General features: G+C 46.3%; 1 protein-coding gene across 4 annotated transcripts in view; it reads right to left on the reverse strand.

Moving 5' to 3' along the window:
* Window positions 1-19,832, reverse strand: part of LOC144108879 (ATP-binding cassette sub-family C member 2-like) — a 143,594-nt gene that overhangs the window by 100,178 nt on the left and 23,584 nt on the right. For all 4 annotated transcript variants that reach the window (XM_077642109.1, XM_077642111.1, XM_077642110.1 and 1 more), the window contains one exon: window positions 2,255-2,389. In XM_077642109.1, coding sequence (XP_077498235.1) covers window positions 2,255-2,389 — 135 coding nt within the window. The remainder of the gene's footprint in view (window positions 1-2,254; window positions 2,390-19,832) is intronic.

A 19,832-nucleotide genomic window follows, 5' to 3' on the forward strand; every position in this document is an offset into this window, starting at 1 on the left:
CGTTAAAAGATTTTGTTAGGTGCAATTATTTTTACTGCCATCTGGAGATCACAATTCGTCGTAGCACGCTTTTGACACATGAACAGTGGAATAAGCAAGGACCGACCACTTACGATAATACTGTAACAGTCAGATGGAGGCGTTAGGCCGTTAAGAGCCTAATGCCAGGAAGTCAAACATCTTCAGCGTAATTTCTTTTTAGGCCTTATTATCTTTCGTATAGCACTGTGTTCACTATCAAACATTGAGCATTAGAGGACTTTCGCCTGTTCTACAGCGCGCCTGAAGTGCCTTTATCGCCGACAAAATTAAATTTTAAAACCTTGCCGCCAGTGGATCCCGATTTTTTCCGTCCCTGCATAAAAGGACGGGCTGCCACCGTTTTGAAGTAAACGTAAGTGCAACGTACCCTCTGGGATCTGCTGCCAAAAATTCGGTGCTGGCGCACGCATTTCACTTTGTAAATCAGCCGATCATGGCGACATCTTCGTTTCGTTTTTGTTCTTTTCTAATTTTTAGTATTTTTACGATTAGAACGCGGTACCTTCTAGATACAGGTCTAATTCAATTCGTCCTTATTTTTTTCTTTAGGAACTGGGCTATTACCAGGCAATGCTGCATATCTTATACAAATGCAAAGTTGTTTTCCCGTTGCGGTTAGCTTTTGCGCTGTTATCGTACCGCAGCTTTCTTGCATCTCTGGCAGCCCACACTCTAATGCGACATGGTTTGGCAAGTGTGCTAGAAAATGACATTTCTTCAGTAATGAGAAAAATCTATAAAGCTCTCCCAGTACAGACGAAACCTATGCACCTTTTCAAAGCGTCTGCCGTACTTTATATGCCATGCATTACGAACACAATGATATGTTTCAGACGCAAAAGGCAACTTAATTCCAACGACCAGATGAAATTGTTTTTAATGTTTTCTGTTTGTGATGCACATATAATTAAATTTATTACGCAGAAATATTATCCATCATTTTCTGCACAATGGGTAGTCATACGTGCTTAGGCCTTTTTGTACAAATACACATATATTCGGCTCATTAATCACCTATTCTAGCACATGCAGATCAGTGCTGCTTCCTTGGAATATCAGAATTGATTCCAGGAATACGCTAAACTTAGCAAGGCGCGAAAGGAATCATACCTACAGATTGGATTTGAAAGTTGGCGGTTATAGGGCGGCAAAGAGGGTTCAGTACAAGGTTAATTGCAGTTTAACACGATATAGTTATAATGTATTCGATGCTGTCGAGGATTTTCATACGTGTATCTGCATGCTTACTTTTTCTTTCCAGCGGTTAAAAACAACACGTTTCAGTTTTTCGGTGTACTCTTCTTTGAACGCATTTCAAAAGAGACTAAATGATGCTCCTTAACTGTATGCCCTCCGGGAATCAGACACAGATTGGCCATTTCGGCAAGCACATTGATACAGATATATTTGGTCGCACCCTCCACCAGGTTATTTGTGCAACGGTTTGCGTGTTGACTGCTTCCGCATGCTACAACCGCAATTTCTGGGTAACGGGGAAGTCGGGATTCCATAGGAATGAGCGTGCACATGTGCTTGTGAGAGCGCAAAAGAACCAGTTCAGGACCGGATAGGCTAAAATACAGGAAAATGGCTTTGCCTGCACGTTTCTAATGCAGAGTAGAAGCGTCAAAGGTGTAGGAGAATCACGGAAACCATTTGACTAACGTAACGGCTGAACTTCGTAGCCTTAGGTGAAGTCAACTCTAATTACAACCCCTTTCAAAACATACCCTGGCAGAACTCGTGCTTTCACTGTTTCGTCATAAAAAGTGAAATATGCGCTTTCCAAGCTGAAAAACTGCGCCCCAACACAAGCAGACGTAATCCCTGGCTTTCTGTATCGAAGGATGACCCTAAGTTAGCCATGAGCTACTATTTTGCCAAAGTCCACACTCCCTAAAAAAACAGGGTTCACCATTTTTGCTATGGCGCCTCTCGACCTTCACCCGCATTCACTGCAATACATTTGAAAACGTTGCAAAGCCTTATATGCTATTGAAGAAACGTAATGGAACCTTTTCTAAAATCCTAGGGACCAGAAAATAGACTTCTCACTAGCAGACCTTAAATACAATCTTTATTTTTATTGTAATTAAGGAATGAATATTTTGGAAATAAAAATATATGACGAAATGCCTTCCTTCTTTTTAAGTCGTGGCTTGCGTGGCAAAGCTCCCAATACAGTTTGCGAGGTGTCAAAATGCAAGCCTACCTTGGTAATATTAGGCCGGAACAGCACAAGATCACGCAAGCCTGAATCTAGGAAGCTTCCCAGCATCACAGTGGCCAGCACAAATCTCACTACAAGTGACTGCTTGCTTCGCAACTCGGGCTGCATCAGGGAAGTCTGCAAGAAAACAAACATTGATAAACGCTCATCACGCATCTAGAGTATTCTCGCACTCAGGACTCATGGGTGTGTGCGACGGTCACACAGACAGAACACCAGTTGCTGCCTAGTCCATCATGCCCCCTCCTCTCCCGCGCCACACGCGAACAACTAATTATTTCAAATCTAAACTTCGCTTCAGTCACCGGCTGCAGAGTCTAGAGCCCCTCTGTGACGCGATATATTCATGGGACCTACTCTTCTGCAACGCAGCTGTTAATGGCTCACTTCAGGCGCGAATGGCGTCGGAGGCAGTGTAACGCATCACATTACCAGCGCCGCTCATGTGGCCCTGCGTCGTGACGTAACCATTTCGATCATGCAGCCGGCCGACCGCGCCTGCTCGACGCGGCAAAGCTTGGCGGGGGCGTGAAGCGGGAGCTGACAGCGGCCACCACGGTGGCGCCGCTGCTCCGGGACACTTCATTTCAAGATCCACGGGGTCCGTACTGAGGACGTGTGCCGCGTGCGCAGGACTTGTGAGGGTTCGCGCCGTAAATGCAGAGGTTACGTCTCAGAGCTATATTGTCTAATAGGTACCGAAGAGATTTTTGGCATATACAGCATAGCACTGCACAAGTGGTACGTGCTGCTGTGTGGGTACGACAGATATATTAACCATCCAGCTATCCGGTTTCACCGGCCTTCCTGTGACTTGCAACTTCGGGCAGCATGGCTATATTTAATGTCTTAGAGAGACACCGACTGGCAGAGGAAGGTGGCGCAAAGCCGTAGAATTTTTTATATTCCCTTTTGTCGAAGAGTTCTACGTCCAAAGCGTGGACCTCAAGATCGTGCTTTCAGTGGCTACTGCGACCGTTTTTCCGAGCGAAAAGGAAACGGAGGCAGAAAAAAGCGGCGTTCAACCAGTCTCCCTGTTGATGGTGAAGTGAATATCGCCTCAGTGCTCATTACCTGGGAGAAAGCACAAACATTTTCTACGGTTTGTCGCCTGAACGATTTGCGAAAGAGGTGACTGCAAGGCCACTCTGAGCAGAGAGAAAATTTTATTGCGCAGTCCTGTTTAAAACTGTGGGCTGAGGCTCGACGCTCGGCACGAAACTCGCCGCGATGTGGTGGTTACCCAGGTCTGTGGGCGATCGAGGCCAACAGTCGGGGCCGCAGTTTTGGGCGTAGTGCAGCGGAGAGCATTGAGGAACTTTGTAAAGTACTCTGAGGAGCTGCGGCGGCCATTGCTGAAAAATGGGGTTGATAATGTTATTTTATAATTACAGCACAACCGACGGAACGAAGTAAAGAAAAAAAAACGGCAAATAGTGTTCAGCGAACAAAGCTTCTTAGCAATACCGCTTATACTGTTTTGAAAGAAGCTTTCGTTGTTTTAAACACAATTTTTTGCGTACGACTGCCCGACGAAGCGTGCGGTTCAATCGAGCGACCGTGTCAACTGCAATTAAGATGCGCTTTTTATGGAAGGTGTCCATGGGTGGAAAACAACTGCTGCCACGCACACGGGCATGTGTCTGCTTTAAAGAGAAACTGCAGAGGTTTCAGAAATCGATGAGCATAAAGGGGTCGAAAGTGTAAAACTTGCAGGTATACCATGCCATGCCCTTTTGCGCTAGTATATGAACTGGTGACGTAATCGCCGAATAAAATGTTGACTGTCTTCCAGCTTCTCCGCAGCGCACAGCGCCTAGTGCGTCAGGGGTACGCACGATTGTAGCATATATGATACCGGTACAATTCTTACGTATAAACACTTTATTTGAACGAAAAACGGAAGCAAGCAAAAGGTGAGGAGATATTCCAGTAGAAGATAACACAGGTGGTGTTATCCGCGCTCTATTTGGAAACAGTGCCATCTGGTACCTCGAAGAGCCTTTTTGCAGCAGTGCTTGCATCTTGGAAAATGTATCGGGTCGTGAAAACCGTGCCGAACCCCAGTGGTCATGCAATGAACTGTGGCGGTCATGGTCCACTTTTAGCGGTGCTCTAATTTTATTTTAAAAAGTCTTCCGTACCTATTTTTTGAAGCAGGCCTCCCAAAGAGTCACATTTTACCAGGTTACCTAACCCACAAGAACCACTGATTACTATTGTGCCCTAGTTGACGCGGTGCTGTACATATCCAGCGAGATGTCACACACATTGCGCTTGCTCTACAAGACCTCTGCACAGAATTTGTTCAACTTTCAGCAGTCAATGCTCACTTGGGAGACCAAGCTTACCATGACATTGGTCTACATACGCCCACGAGTCAAAGTTAACCTCAAAAGAGCACGAATTAAGTACCTACGAAGCGGCCCCCCACGGCACAGTGAGGGGCGTCATAAGGGGCATCCCGCTCGAGGATACGGCCCAGGAGATTCAGGCCAATGTTGTGCACGAGCATAACCCAACGGCCCTACAGGCAGACCGAATCGGTAAGACCCGATCAGTCGTCATTGACTTCCAAGGGTACTAAGTACCCAATTACGTGAGATACAGTAACCTGCTCACGGAGTGCACGTTGCACAGAAAACAAATAGACGTATGCTATGCGTGCGGAAGAGTGGGCCACAGAATTGACGTGTGCCCGGATCCTTCGAACACGATCTGCCGAGGGTGCGGGATATCGAAACCCACCGAAGACCACGGATGTGTCCCGAAGTGTGGCATGTGCGGAGGCAAACACCTGACCACGTACAAGGCCTGCAAAGCCCGCTTCAAGACGCCCTACGTCGTCCGCCCGCGGCGGTGGGAACGGCGCCGAGCGAAGGAACAAGACGCCGGGAGAAGGAACCGATGCAATAGAGGTCCTGCAGACGGACCCCGCCTCAGGACAGTAGCGAAGTCATAGAGCTTAAGAGGATCATAGAGCGCCAAAATGCTCAGATCCAGGAGCAGACCGCCCAAATACGGGCGCTTATGAATAACATCGAAACGCTGTCCAGTAACGGCAGCTCGGAATATGAAAGACCCCAAAACAACATCATGGCGGCAAACAACGCCGCAGGCTTGCGCAGGGTGCCGCGGAGGGACCCCCCCCCCCTCACCCCGCACAGGGCAGGCGGAGGGAGAGGCTGGGGCCACGCAACGTGCATCAAGTAATCAAGAGGCGATGGACGCTGAAGAGAGCCCCGCGAGCGGAGAGGCAGCGGCGACCGCACAGACCTCGACCACGGCAACGGCACAGATCCCACGAGAAGGAGAGCTGATGGCCATTTTGGCCGTAATCTCCCAAATTAATGATAGCCTAGGCAAAATGGAACACTTGCCACTATTTGTGAAAATATAACAGCTGCTTTAATTTCAAAGCATCACATACTTCATTGCCTTGCTCACCTATCATTATTGGAGTCAGTAATTCGAACGACATACATTTTATTCATAATGATTTGTTTGGTATCAAACCTGACTGGACATTGTTCCTTGTCATTATTGGAGTCAGTAATTCGAACGACATACATTTTATTCATAATGATTTGTTTGATATCAAACCTGACTGGACATTGTTCTAGACAGGTTCTAATCTATCAAGAACTCCAAGGTTGCATCAGTTTAATCTACAAGCAGTACCAAACAGTTCAGAGTTAAGTCGCAAACAAAGATGCCCCCTGCAACACTTGTAGGTATTTTTGCGCAAATTATTGGTGGACATAGGCAGGAACTGAAATTTTTGTACGAAAATAGCAGCTCAGTATTTATCTGAGCATCTGATGACTACCTTTAAGGCGCAGAATTTACTCAAATTTAGTCATTAATCTCACGAGACTTAGCGAAGCTTGGGTTTTGTGATTATTTATTTTAGAATGGGGCTGGCACAAAGCCCTGGTGTTTCGTTATCTTGCAAAGAGGCGGAATGCAAGCAGTGACAGTAAGGAGCTGCTGACCCCCAAGGGATTTTCGTTACAATTAAGGCATAGTTACTTGTGCAATTAAAAAAAAGACAGTAGTAGGAATAAGGAGCCAGTGTAACTGCTGCAACTATGCTCAGTTCTGAAAATAGAGTAATTTCATGACTAAACCAGACACAGGGTACTGACACGCTGCTATTTTGGGATTTGCATTGCTACTGTCTCATTTTCACGCGTGTTCACTACCACTCTTTTCAACTGACCAATAATCCAATGTTGAGACGGTTGTGGTTTCTTTAGACTTGCACGAAATTATGGAGAGGCGATCACCATTATTTGCTTTTGCGACTGTGGTTTTTTTTCATTTTATTGACAAATGGTAATGAGGTCTGAATACAGTGAAGCTATTTTTTAATTTCAGTTGGAAAAGAGTGTTTTGTGTTGTAGTCTTCGATGGCATGCAATCATAGTGGAGTGCTACTTCACAAGCTGTGTATAATGGCGATATACACTTTGAACAACACCATACCAGTTTTGTATTTTTAGGTCTTCATTATACACACCCAAATATGATTCATAGGGAGTACTGATTGTTGCATCCCGGGCTGTTATAGGTGCTCAAAATGTGATTCCCTAAAGAATATTTGCTTCTTTGATGCTCAGCAAAAGTTCCTGTAGTCGCCATTTGTATCAAATGTCACGGATAACGCAAGAGTGGTAGATTTTTGTGCAGCTGTACTTTTCGAATACCCACTTTGTATCATGCTTCCTTATGAGCAGTGGCTCACCATTGTTTCTTTAGCCTCTAGTTTGATTACAGTTCGGCTGTTGCTGCACTGGTTGCAATTAAATGAGATTGAGCAGCTCAGTTGTCTTATAGCTAGAATATGGCTTTCAAATCTCTGGCAGGGAGGCCTTTGCAGCATTTCGTTTAGCTTTTGCATAGTTGTGGTGGCCCACTAAATGTGATCATGGCTCTAATGGACAAATCATATGTACAGTTGCAGCTATGTAATATGGACACTTTGGTTTCCGAGCAAAATTCTCGCAAAGTGATTCATCCATACTAACGAATCATGAATGAAAAAGTTTTGATACAAAACTTGTCACCAAGGTCTCCTGCACATAGTGGTGGGCAATGAAATTGAGGCAAAACATTGTTGATGGCTCCAAGTACATTAGCCTGGTTACCATTATCTTTAAAAATTGGTCAGTGACATGTTTGAACCTCGCATTTCTTTGACTTTATTCTTGAAAAAAATTGGGTTGAGCATGGTTTTTCTATGTAAAATTTCTCACTTTGAGGAGGGGAGACCACCCCCTCATGAATTCATCCCTAGGATAGTGTAGTCATAATGTTCTTTATACTGAAATGCGACAGTATTTTTTTGCACTTCTACAAGTGTTAGAAATGTCAGCGATATTTCGTTTTTAATTTTGCAGGACAAAGCACTTACAGCATGCCTCTTCACGTATCAAGGCGCAGTTTTCCTGTTCATTGGCCATCGCCCTGTAGTGAAAACCTCATCGCTTCTGTGGGGATTCTGCTGTGTGCAGCCTTCTGGGTGTTCCGTTTGGAAAATCTAAAGAAGGCACTCTGTCTGCTCACCTTTCTTGAGAGTGCTTTTAGATATTTGGCTTAAAATAAACCACGCTTCGATGGTTTTGAGCTCATCAGTTTTTAAAAACCACTTCGTCTTTTCTTCACTGCTGTCTCTTCTATCTGCCTGTACACGTTTTACATGTCTAGTATTTTAGTACTGTTTGGAATACTGGTAGTGGAACACAAACTATGCTGCTATAACTTATCAATGTTAACATGATACAGTTGGCCAGAGCAAAGAAAAAGGAAAACAATATCAGCATGAATCTGTAAGAAAACTGATGTATAGCTTATGCACAACAAGGCTCAGAAGCGAATTCTTTGGTCTCTAAAATGCTGTACTCGCATTTGTGGTATCATGGAAAGACATGACAAACAGGAACAGAAACATTTCGTTGGCCCTAAGAATCATCACCGCACTGGTGTCTTGTCCCTGCATGGCCTAGTCATGGTTTTTATCTTTTTGCATCTAGCTCTGACAGCTTCCCGGGAGCACTGTCAGCAATTTGTATTTTTTTGTTTTTTAATAAACTTCCTGTTCTGCCACATGACCCATTTGCTAGCATTTATACATATCCTTCAATTAGAAAAAAATAATGGTGATAATGGATTTGGTGAACAATTAAGTTTTCAAGCAAATATGTGCTTAGACAGAAGTCTTCAGAAATTCATTTACTTATTTAATCACGAAGTTACTAGTCCTTAGTCTGATCAGTTGCCATGGGAACTTTTCTGGAATTTTTCTTCACTTCGTCCTAAAGTGAATGTGATGAATGCCTCTCTCGCGATCAAAGAGAATGCCTGTGTCCTGAGCGCTTTGACCTTAGCCCATGCGTTTTTGCTTTGCTTGTAGTGCACAGTCACGTAATACCAGGTTGACTAATTTCTTGTGCTTCAGCATTAGTCATTACTTGTTAGCTAGATTGAAAAGCATGTGTGCATGTGTTTCTGTATTCTAATTTTTTCCATATAAGTTATGAGTGCTGCATTTTATTTTCGACAGGCTCCTTCAAGTAGGGGGCTAACATATCTTTCTGGGCACATAAACTTTCTCTAGATCATAGGCCTCCATATATTGAGTGCAATGTTTTGTTTTGTGTTCTTTTTATGTGATTGTGTTAAATTGAATGTATTGTATACGTATTCTAAGGTTATGTTCATCATATGTGTTTCTCAAGAACAAACACAAACATTAGAGGTTGGATACCTTTGATATTTTACTGTAGATTTAGTGGGCTGCTTTAGGATGTCTGTTTAGTATTTCTTTTACTGTATTTTGTAATCTGCATCTTGAACTTAGCCACTTGGAATTAGCCACTGGGAATTGTCTGGTGCATAACATTTTTTAGCTAATCTTATCTGACAGCACCAGTTAGCCTGAAGTTTTCAAGTCAACACTGCATTGTTTTTCAAGATTTGCTATTGTGTTGTTTTGATTACATTTAGGTGCTGATTTCAAGTTAGTCCCTATCTTTAATACCTGTCCAAGAATTGTGGTTTCAAATGTTGTTTATTGTCCTCCATTTAAAAAAATAAAATTGTAATCTACAGGTCTTTGTGACCTTGTCTTTACTTTATGCAGGCTCTTCAATCTCTTTTCAATTGAATAAGCTTGACATGTTAAGCAGCCTTTTACTGCTGCTGGTGTTAATATTTCAGATATGTGTGTAGGTTAGTAACTGACATTTGTGATAATCCAGTGCTATTTGTAGCGGTGGTCTGTGTAATTCAGTATTTTCGAACATCCAATGGAATGAATGTAAGTCGAATGCACAAGTTAAATTGTGAACAGTGTTTTGAGGACGTGCTAGTAACAATGTTCTGTGAAGTGCTTAAAACTGCAGTCTCGAAAAAAAAATGTCTAACAAACTTACACAGCTACCTAGTACTATAATGTAAAATCCAAAAACTATATTTTTGTTCGAAAATAAAACCACGAAGCACAAGCTATATCTAATGTTTTTGTGTAATCCTTACTGCGAATCCTGCGTTTATCGACTTTGAGGACTTATAGACTGGATGAAAATAGGGCTCGAAAAATATTTTCAATGCGGGAGTGGAGCACGGAATTCAAAATTTTCTTTAAAAAGGTCCATTATGGACTGCAAAAATAAGTAACAATAATGAACGAATTTTAAGGATACGATATACAAATGCATGCTTTTTAAAAACTTCTAAAGGCAGAGAGATGGAAAACATTATTTGTCCAATGTGGAGCTGCCCGCAAGTGGCTTGTGCACCATTCAGGTTCTTTAACTTCAGGGATTCGGTTTTTGGACCACAGTGAAGAGATGGTATACTTTTACGAGAAGAAAAATGTGTTGCAGGAATTTGGCACGTAGATCTGTTACCACGGTCTTGTTTTCAGTTTTATTGCCTGTCGTCTCCCCAACTCTGCTTTTCTTGCCCATTGCGAACCACCCCGTCAAGATACGTTCGGCTAGCGCCGGAGCCATGGTTTGTGTATTTTTTACAGAAGTGCCGTATACTCAGCGAAGTCAGAGTAAAGACTTTCCTTGCCGCCACCGCTGGTCTCGTTTTGTTTCCGCGATGTACGGCAGTACGCTGCGACGTGACTGGGACGTCGTGTGTTTGCATGGCGCCACGATCGTGCAACGCAGGCTTCCAGGAGGAGGTGAAGACAGCAGTCCGATGCACCTTGTTTGTATCCAGCGTTCTTGCCCTGTTCCTTACAGTACTACTTCGCAACGGCACGGATGGAACGGGCCTGGTTGTTATGTCTCAAAATTGAAGTTCGATTGGGCTTTGTTCATGATTACAACGTGCATTCGAACCTGATTATTGCGATTAACTAGCACCGTTCCGCCAATATAGTTAGCAGTTCTAGTAGCCCTGTAAGAAAGCAAAAATGCAATATAGAAAAACGGACCGCTGTCATCACCTCCTCCTAGATGCCGGCGTTGCAAAATCGGCGCCTGCATGAACACGACACCGCAGCCACCGCTCAGCGTATCGCCGCGGTTGAAACCTCCCATTGCAAACCGGAAGTGCATCGTATTTTTTGGTGTAAAAATCTACCCCAAATATACTCTCATTGTCACCGAAGTGCTTCGTATTTTTTGGTGTAAAAATTTATACCCAATCTGCTCCCTTCGCCAACCGTAAGTCCTCCGTTTTTTTGGTGCTGAAATCTACCCCAAGTCTAACGGTGTATATCGAACCTCGATTTGGGAGGACGCTAGAGGACAAGCCAAATACACCCATCTGGGTTTATTTGTGTTTAGTGTGCGGGGACCAGGCCGCTCCTGATTCTCGACGACTTTAATGCCCCTCACACAACGTGGTGTTATCAATTCCAGTCCAAGAGAGGAAAAGCACTGGCCAAAGCAATGGAGGATCACGAGATGGCCCTCCTGAATGAGCCGGACGTAACCACCAGAAGAGGCAACAGTGTCGCGAGGGACGCCACGCCAGACTTGTCGTGGTTATCGGGCACACTAGACGCCTCCTGGAGAAGCGAAGAAGTGGACCTGGAGTCTGACCACAGCGTGCTCGGCATCATGATCCGACGCTCCCGATATCGGGCTGTGCTGGGGAAGGCACGGATCACGGATGGGAACCACATGAGAAAGTTTACCCAATAACAAGAAGAGGCGTCCGAGGAAGAATCGGGACAAGCTGAAACACAAGACTTACGCCGAATGGGCGAGGGACCAGAAGAAGGCACTCGAAAAATTTACCCAAGAAATCGCAACGACGTCGCAGACACCGTGCGTGGACGCCTGACTGACCCACTTGTGGGTGGCCGGGCGCTCGTTAACGCGGCGGTGGAAACGTCAGAGACACAAGAGAAAGCTGGCCAAGCGTACAGTAGTCTTGAACAAAGAGATCGCCGAGCATGCGACCAAACTATCTAGGAAAAAATGGCTGAAGACCTGCGACAGCCTGCTGGGAAAGCTCTCGACGCGGAAGACGTGGTGTCTCTTGAGGCATCTGATCGACTTGCTGAGTAGCAAAACTGCGGCCAATCGCAACCTCACCAAAGTATTGAACACGTACAAGGGAGACGGCCGCAGGCTCCTGGAAGACTTGAAGGCGAAGTACCTAAAGACAGAGAAAGGCCAGAACCCGGTGCCCGAGAGGTACGAAGGACCCGACAATTAAGAGCTTGACTGGCCGTTTACCATGACAGAACTGTGGACAGCGATAGATGACAGTAACAAGAGAAGTGCACCCGGCAGGGATGCCATAATTTGCAAACTTCTCGGTAACATGAGCGGTACAGCGGCCCGCGGCCTTCTAGAGCACATCAACGAAGCCTGGGAGAGCTCACGGTTACCGAAGGAATGGAAGGACGCCGAGGCCGATTCATTCCAAACCCCGGCAAGGCCCTCACGATAGACAACATGCGGCCCATCTCCATCACGCCTTGTGTGGGGAAGGTGATGGAGCGCATCGTCTTTCGCCGGCTGCAGAAGCACCTCGAAGAAACGGATCAGATGCCGGAGACGATGTACGGTTTCAGGCAACATCTCAACACCCAAGACGTATTGATCCAACTCCACAAACTGGTCGTCAAGCCCGCAACGAGGCACGCGTCGCGCGGGATACTCGCCCTCGACCTGAAGAGAGCGTTTGACAACGTGTCCCACGCGAGCGTGTTGCAGAGTCTGAACAATACCAGATGCGGCCGAAAGACATTCGGCTGCATAAAATATTTTCTGTCAAACCGAACGGCGACCATCTGGATAGGTGAGGAGAAGTCGGACCCTGTCGAGCTCGGCGATAAAGGCAGCCCTCAGGGATCGGTCTTGTCGCCCCTGCTCTCCAATCTGGCCCTCCTGCCCCTGCACGATCTACTCAAGCAAATCGAAGGCGTGGACCACGCGTTCCACGCCGACGATATTACGGTGTGGACGACCTGAGCCGGGTCCGATGCCTGGGTGGAGGAAACCTTGCAGTGGGCGGCAACGACCGTGCACGAGTACGCAAAGTCGTGCGGACTGAGCTGCGCTTCCGAGAAATCAGAGCTGCTCATGATCCAACCGGGAAAATCCAAGAAGGAGCTGCCGCCGAACGTGATCATCACCATCGACGGAACGATCATCAAGCCAGCACAGCAGATTAGGATTCTCGGCCTACTACTTCAGAGCGACGGGGAGGCACACGCCGCCGTCACAAAGATCAAGACTACAACCGAACAGATACTTAGTATGCTTCGGAGGATATCTAACAGAAGCCGAGGTCTTAAAGAGGATGATGCCATGCGGCTGACACGCGCGTTCGTCGTGTCGCGGGTTACCTACTCCGCCCCGCATCTCCAGCTGACGAAGGAGAATAAAAACACCCTAAACACGATGCTTCGTAAGGCAATGAAGCAAGCACTTGGCATGCCCATATACTCGTCCACGCAAAGATTGCTGGACATGGGCCCCCACAACACGGTGGAGGAGCTCATCGAAGCCCACCTCTTTAATCAGCTAATCCGGCTCAGTCACACAGAACGCGGACGAGCCGTCCTACGCAAGATACGATAGCAGATCGAGCTAGTACCCATCAGGGCGGCCCTTCCAGAGGACTGGAAGACGACAATTCAGAACAAACCCCTTCCCCGGAACATGACGCCGGGCAAGGACGACGAGAGGCGCACCGCGCGGGCCAAAGCCATAGCCCCGAATCTGGAAGAGATCCCCAGAGTCCTCTACGCGGACTCCTCGCTCTGAAACCACAGTGACCGTGCAGCGGTGGTGGTTTCGTCAAAAGAGAGGCTGATCGTTAGCGCGTCCCTGAAGACAACAGACCCCACAGTTGCCGAAGAAGCGGTCGTGGCCCTTGCACTCGCACAGGCGAGCGTGGACACCGTGGTCACCGACTCAAAGACAGCCTACGGAAGCTTCCACAAGGGGATAATCTCCTCCGCGACCCGAGCCATTCTATCCAAGTGTAAGCATCCGGGAAGAGCCATAGAGCTCGAGTGGGTCCGAGCTCTCTCGCAGGTAGCAGGCAACATAATCGCCGACTACCATGCCCGAGAAACGTCAATCCGGGCAGAGCACGAGCCGGAAGAGCTACTGCGCCCGGTCACCAGATTTCGGGACATTACCCGGATGTACCGCGAAGAAAGGTGCAGACTGCCAGAACCGCACCCCAAACTCACCAGGCAACAACAGACGATCCTGCGTCGAGCGCAGGTGGGATCGTGTGCGCATCCTGTACTGATGAACCGCATGTACCCTGGGGAACACGATATGCTTTGTCTTTTTGGCAGACGAGAAAAGGGCACCCTGTCGCACTTCTTGGCAGTGTGCACAAAACTGAAAAAACCCCTCCTCCCTTTCCCGCCAACACCTTTAATGTCCAACCCCTTGAGCGATGAGAGACCTTGTTATCCAGCCCCGCCCTACCGATTCAGCCCGCACTGACGGACAGGGGCCAGGAGCTGCTGGAAACATATGTGTCCCGTAAATAGGGAACCACCCCGTCTGGTGCCTGCGTGCACCACAGATTTATTTCGGGCTTAATAAATGTTGATTCATCATCATTGTTATTCTTACCTTGAACTATAGCAGCACATTTTCAGCTTTTACAGTGGCAACAAGTTCTATACTGTCAATAGGATACATGTAGACCACGTTTATGTTCAGTCGTGGTCAAAAGTATTCGACCGCACTGTGTGCTTTTGAGTTGCATGTGGAGCGCTCACTGCAACCTTAAAGACCAAAAGCGCTTTGAAAGGCTGGAAAGCTGGAACAAGGGTTCCCCTTGCATTGCAGAAGTTTAACGTTTTAGGGATGCCTTGAATGCTCCTCTCCACGGCTTAAAAACAAACAATCTGCCCTAAAGCCTTGACGTGGGGGGGAGGGGGTGCACATAATTCAGACTAAGATATGCACGGACAGCAATCAATGAGCTTTCACATATGGCACTGCGTTATCTTTGACATTTGTACTGGACAGCTTTCACTGTGCGCTTCCAATAGTTCTTAACATGCTGTTACCATCACCGGTACTTTCTCGGTGGATGTATTTATACTGGCGGGGTATTGGTTGGCCCAGGGAGCCGAAATAAAAAATCCTTTTATTTACACATTGTGGCTGCATTATTCTGTCATTTATAAATCTTCAACGACTTTTTCGTGCATAGAAGAAGACCATGTCACCTAGTTTTGATAAACAGACTCAGAAGGCCAATGAAAACAAGGTCAAGATTTTTCACTAAAAACAATGCTCCTTAAAAGTATGCCAAGCATGTGGCATACTTTCAAGAGTTGCGCTCAGCAGTGGTATCCTGAGGCCTTCCTTGTTACAGAAGCTGCAAATCTTGCATGTGCAGATTCTGCTTTTAGCTCTTATCTAAAACATACATCAAGCGCCGTAGATATTGGAGTGGAGGCGGGCTTTATATGATATTTTCATGGCACCATTAGAGCTGTGCTGCAGAAAGAAATGCAGCATGTAGAAAACTCGCGGCAAGAAGCTGTGGTACTGCAGCTTAGATGTGTGCCTTAGATGAATGCACATACATTTCGCGAGGTAACATAGTCCAGAGCGCGCGCGCGTTTAGTCATTAACGTTTAATGCAAGCACTTCGCAGCACCTCTCCAATAAATAAGGGCTGTTCTTATCAGACGAAGCAAGATCTTACCCTGGAATTAGCGTCGGCACACAGGTAGTGTGCCGACTGTTCTCTTCCCGAACTACCAAATAGAGCAAACGGTTACCGGGCGGGCAAGCAACGGGATTTTAATTTGTGATAATTCACAACCTCAACACAGACTTCAGTGGCACAAGGTATCGCAACTTGGGCCCGCTAATCGGTACGTACTTCAAGCAAAGACGCTTGAGCAGCAGCTCGCCGGGCCGACTCGGTGACTCAATAAACCGCTAAACGGTGGGTCTTTAACAACGGCCGAAGCGCCTGCCGAGGCTGTTTTTGTAGGGAGTTACCAGTGCGAGCATCGTGCAAATGAGCGGCCTTGTTCACTCTGAATGCCTGAAGCACGCCTCTCGAGGCAGACCTTCCCTGAAACAGGCACGCAGTGGCAAATCTTCAGGACATTGACAGATGATTGCTTGGAAGCAACCTCTTGCCCTCCTCTGTTTTTCAGCCTGTCGTAAGGCGCCAATAACTCCACGCAATAAATTGGAGACCGTTAACCGCGTTAATAGCCAGAAAATGTATTTTTTTTAATATTGTGCCACAGCCTGAGCTGCCATGTGCTGCCATATCTCGTATGCTGAACTCCCGCAACATAGTGCATTTGTTCACAGTAGCATTGTTTTTTTGTTAATGTGCTAATTCTGTTGGAAAGGTAACTATTTTTCGTACTGAACTCTAACGGGCACATTACACGCAAGAAAACGTTTTATTCACGCATGTAATGCCTTAGGCGCTATATGCCCGAGCGCATGCACTTGGAGCGGGCGCACAGCGTGTTCTACTGGTTCTTTGACGGGAATCCACCGCTTCTTTCTTCAGCTGCATCCGACTATAGCTATCATCAGATCCTGTCTTGAATCCACTATGCTCACGATCTGCTTATCAACGTTATGTCTAATATTGCAGCACTGCGCAGTGTTGGTTTGTGATGTTGGTTGTGATGTTTGTTGGTTTGTGATGTTGGTTTGTGATGCGTTAATATGAAGCGTCTAAAACAATTATACCAATAAACATTAGTTTGCATTGAAATGTGCCAAACCGCTTTCCGACTGCTCAATTTTTGCGAAGCCTACTAAAAGAGAAGATAGGCTAAAATATAAAAGGTGGACTAAAGAAAATAAAAGGGACTGAACAATCGGATGACTTTCCTCGAACGTAGTAGAAGGACTCCCAAACGCGTAGTTGGTTCTCTAAATGCTCTGCATTTCTCCAACCATTTCGCAGACCTTCTTTTTACTTCACATATCTTCAGCTCTTTATTCAAGCGCTTCTTTTGCCATATCTTCTGTTCCGTAAACAGTGAAGGAACGTAGCTAACGTGGCATTTCCTCCAACATTTTACGCCAAATTCATAGCAAGTTATACATACTCTTTCTCAAACTGAGCTTTCGCTTTTTCTTGAGTTCATCTCTCAACCATAATAAGAATGCGGACTTTTACTACGCACTTTACTAAATTGCTCTGCATTCATAATCTTCATTGTTTTTTTTTTAATTTTTATTCTAATCTAAAGAGGTTTGCTCATTTATTTTTGTTCTGGAAATGACCACTTAGCCCCACATGCTATTAAGCTCTGAATTGTTTGTGTACTGGGTAGGGAAAAGAACAGTTTTCCGCTTTGAAAACAGTCGCAATTCGTGCTCGTTTTGCAGAAAGAAAAAACCCTAGAATTCCTGTGGCCTGGGCCCCGAGTGCAAACTTTTCTGCTTAAGCTACCCAAGCTAGGAAGATAGGAGCAGCGAAGAGCGGAAACTCACAAGTCCCCAAGCCTAAAAAATGTAATCACGCGAAAGCACAATTCCGATGGCTCAACCCCGAGAAACACCTTGGGAGGTTTTGTATGCTTGTAGTGCTTGTTGATTTGTGTGAAGTGAAAATAATGAATAAAAGTAAATAAAAATCAATATCCGCGAGAGGGATTCGAATCCGCGGTGACGCGAACAGATGATCTTCACTGGGCGCTCCGAGAGAGAACTAGGCTATCAATGTAGCCGTACACCTGTCGTCTTAAACTGCAACGCACTCTCGCGCTGTGCATTGCACATCCTCGTCTTCTGCCGCGGTAGGGGGGGATGTCATTTCGGTTGGATAATAATAGTTCTTTCCTTCTCCTCCTCGTCCTTCTTCATTCACTAATACTGTTATGAAACTAATATTCGCGCTTTGAGCTATGTGGTTCTAGTGACCGAGAGATTTGCGCTGAATGCGTTGACGTGGACGAAGCTGTGGCAGAAACGCGGCACTAGAGCAATCCGAGTTGGCGTTGACAACACTGCTGCAGAAACGTGGCACTGGAGCATAAGCCGCCAACCTACATTGGGAAAATTGGCGCTGACGATTAAAAAGCTGAAGACGCGCATAACTGTGTCGCTGGGTCAGTGCACACCTCAGTCGCCCTTTCAGGTACTTGGCGGTGTTGTCCACCTGCAAAAAACTGTACTTTCGCAAATTATTTCGTGTTTAGCAATGCTAAACACAAACCACTTTTTCATCCTTCTCCTTCCCATCAAATACTCCCAGGCCTTACTTTCTCAACAAGTTCATTCATTTAGTAAACCTGTCAATCTTCGCGCTATATAAAATCCTTCCTTTTTTGGTATTTATACTGTTCCTGTAAAATGTGACTTCTAACTATCGCTTTCGGACACTAAGGCTTCAAAGCGAGTGCTTAGGCACAAAAAAATTCAGTGAAGATTGCAATGCTTCCTAATATGAAACTTGAGCGCAGCTCTTCACGCATTTTAATTTTGCATATATTAAGGCAGAGATATCAGGAAGAGTCGTTTGTTTGTGGCGTGGCTGGCACAGACAATTTGTCTTGTGCTGAACAAGTCACAGCGGCTGCAGAAAACGAAGCAGACTGTGCCGCGACAGCCTCGCTAATCGGCAGATCACGAAAGGCAGCGCGTAAGTAACGCCTGGGAGCGTTTCACTGCAGCCGCTGCAGACTGATCTCCGCTCAAGCAACGCGTCATTCGGGCGCCACCTCTGATTTAGCGGTGGCTGCAACCAGCACTCGTGAGCACTATGGGGCTTTACTGAGCACTCCTGAGGACACCCTGTCTGCAAAGCTCTCGCCATAACCCCCTCCTTTATTTTTGTCCTCATGCTTTCTCTGTACCCTCCTCATTCGCTTCCTCCTCGCGCTTTTTTCGCTGTCATAGTCTATCATCACTGGTTGCGCCCAGCGTTCGCTCTCTTTTATCCTCCACGGTGCTCCTCGTTGGCTCTGTTACGTCGAGACACGCCGTTCGATGCAGGAACCTGCGCCCAAGAGCCTCGCTCCAAAAAGACATTCACCGGAGTCCTTCTTTTTTACGTGGCTCACTCAGCTACGTGACTCACCCGCGTGCTCATCCCGACCTAGGAAAACTGATTTCTGGCAAGTAGGAAGGGTAAACATACTTTCTTAGGCCTGTATAATGGCCCAAGCATGGCGATGAGAGCGCCGTTTTTTACATGGCCAGCATGCTAGTAATACTATTATATGGTATAGTGTCCACAGACTCAGGTGTCTGCTTTCATGTTGGTAACATCAAAAGCTAGCCACACCCAGTTTCGCTATACAATGCGGAAATGACGCCATGAAGAACAAAACTAAAATTAAAGTCGTGGAAAACGGCCCCGTTTCAAACTCGCTGAGTGCTTCAGACCGCACTGTTCGCCCATGCTGCCACGCAAGTGTATGGATTACGCCCAGTCGGAGGGCCTTTCAGTTGGCTGCTTTCGTTTTCGTTTTGCGGTAGCGCTAGTAATCCTCACGTAATTATGAAAGCTATTTTTATAACTAATCCCGATGCGAAAGTGCAGGCTCTTAACCATCATTTGGCCATGGTGGCGTTGCGCTGCAGCGACTCAGAGAAACAGCGCTCTCTACGTGTGAAGGATTTACGGTTAGGCATGGCTACGTGCTGCAGGAACGAGAGTATCACCCTTGAAATGCGGTTAAACAGTCAAGTCCCACTTAAAGAGCATTTGAAAGGGACGGTTGTAAAGTTTCTGTGTGGCTAGGTGTTAAGAGAAACCGCATTACTATTATCCTCCAGCAATAAATTTGTTGATGCGCTTTGTAGAAACAGAGTTATCTGTAGTCAAAATTTGAATTTCAGCGTCATTGCGCCTTTCCCGCTCCTCTCGTCCCTTGTTGCACGCTGAAAAGTAGGCTCTACTCCGATGGCTCCACCGCCGGGGGCGGAGCTTCCTGATCTGCCGGAGGTAAGCCGATTATTTACCGCGGCCCTAGTTAGCTGCCTGACGTCTCAAAGAATTTAACCAATAGCCATCCCTGAACCGGTATACGCAGATGCGGTGCAACGGAGGAGGGTGCGAGCATGAGAAAGTCGCCGGAAAGGACTCGCCAAATTTCGCGCGTGATTGT

The sequence above is a fragment of the Amblyomma americanum genome, chromosome 10 (assembly GCF_052857255.1).
Source record: "Amblyomma americanum isolate KBUSLIRL-KWMA chromosome 10, ASM5285725v1, whole genome shotgun sequence".
Classification (NCBI taxonomy): domain Eukaryota; kingdom Metazoa; phylum Arthropoda; class Arachnida; order Ixodida; family Ixodidae; genus Amblyomma; species Amblyomma americanum.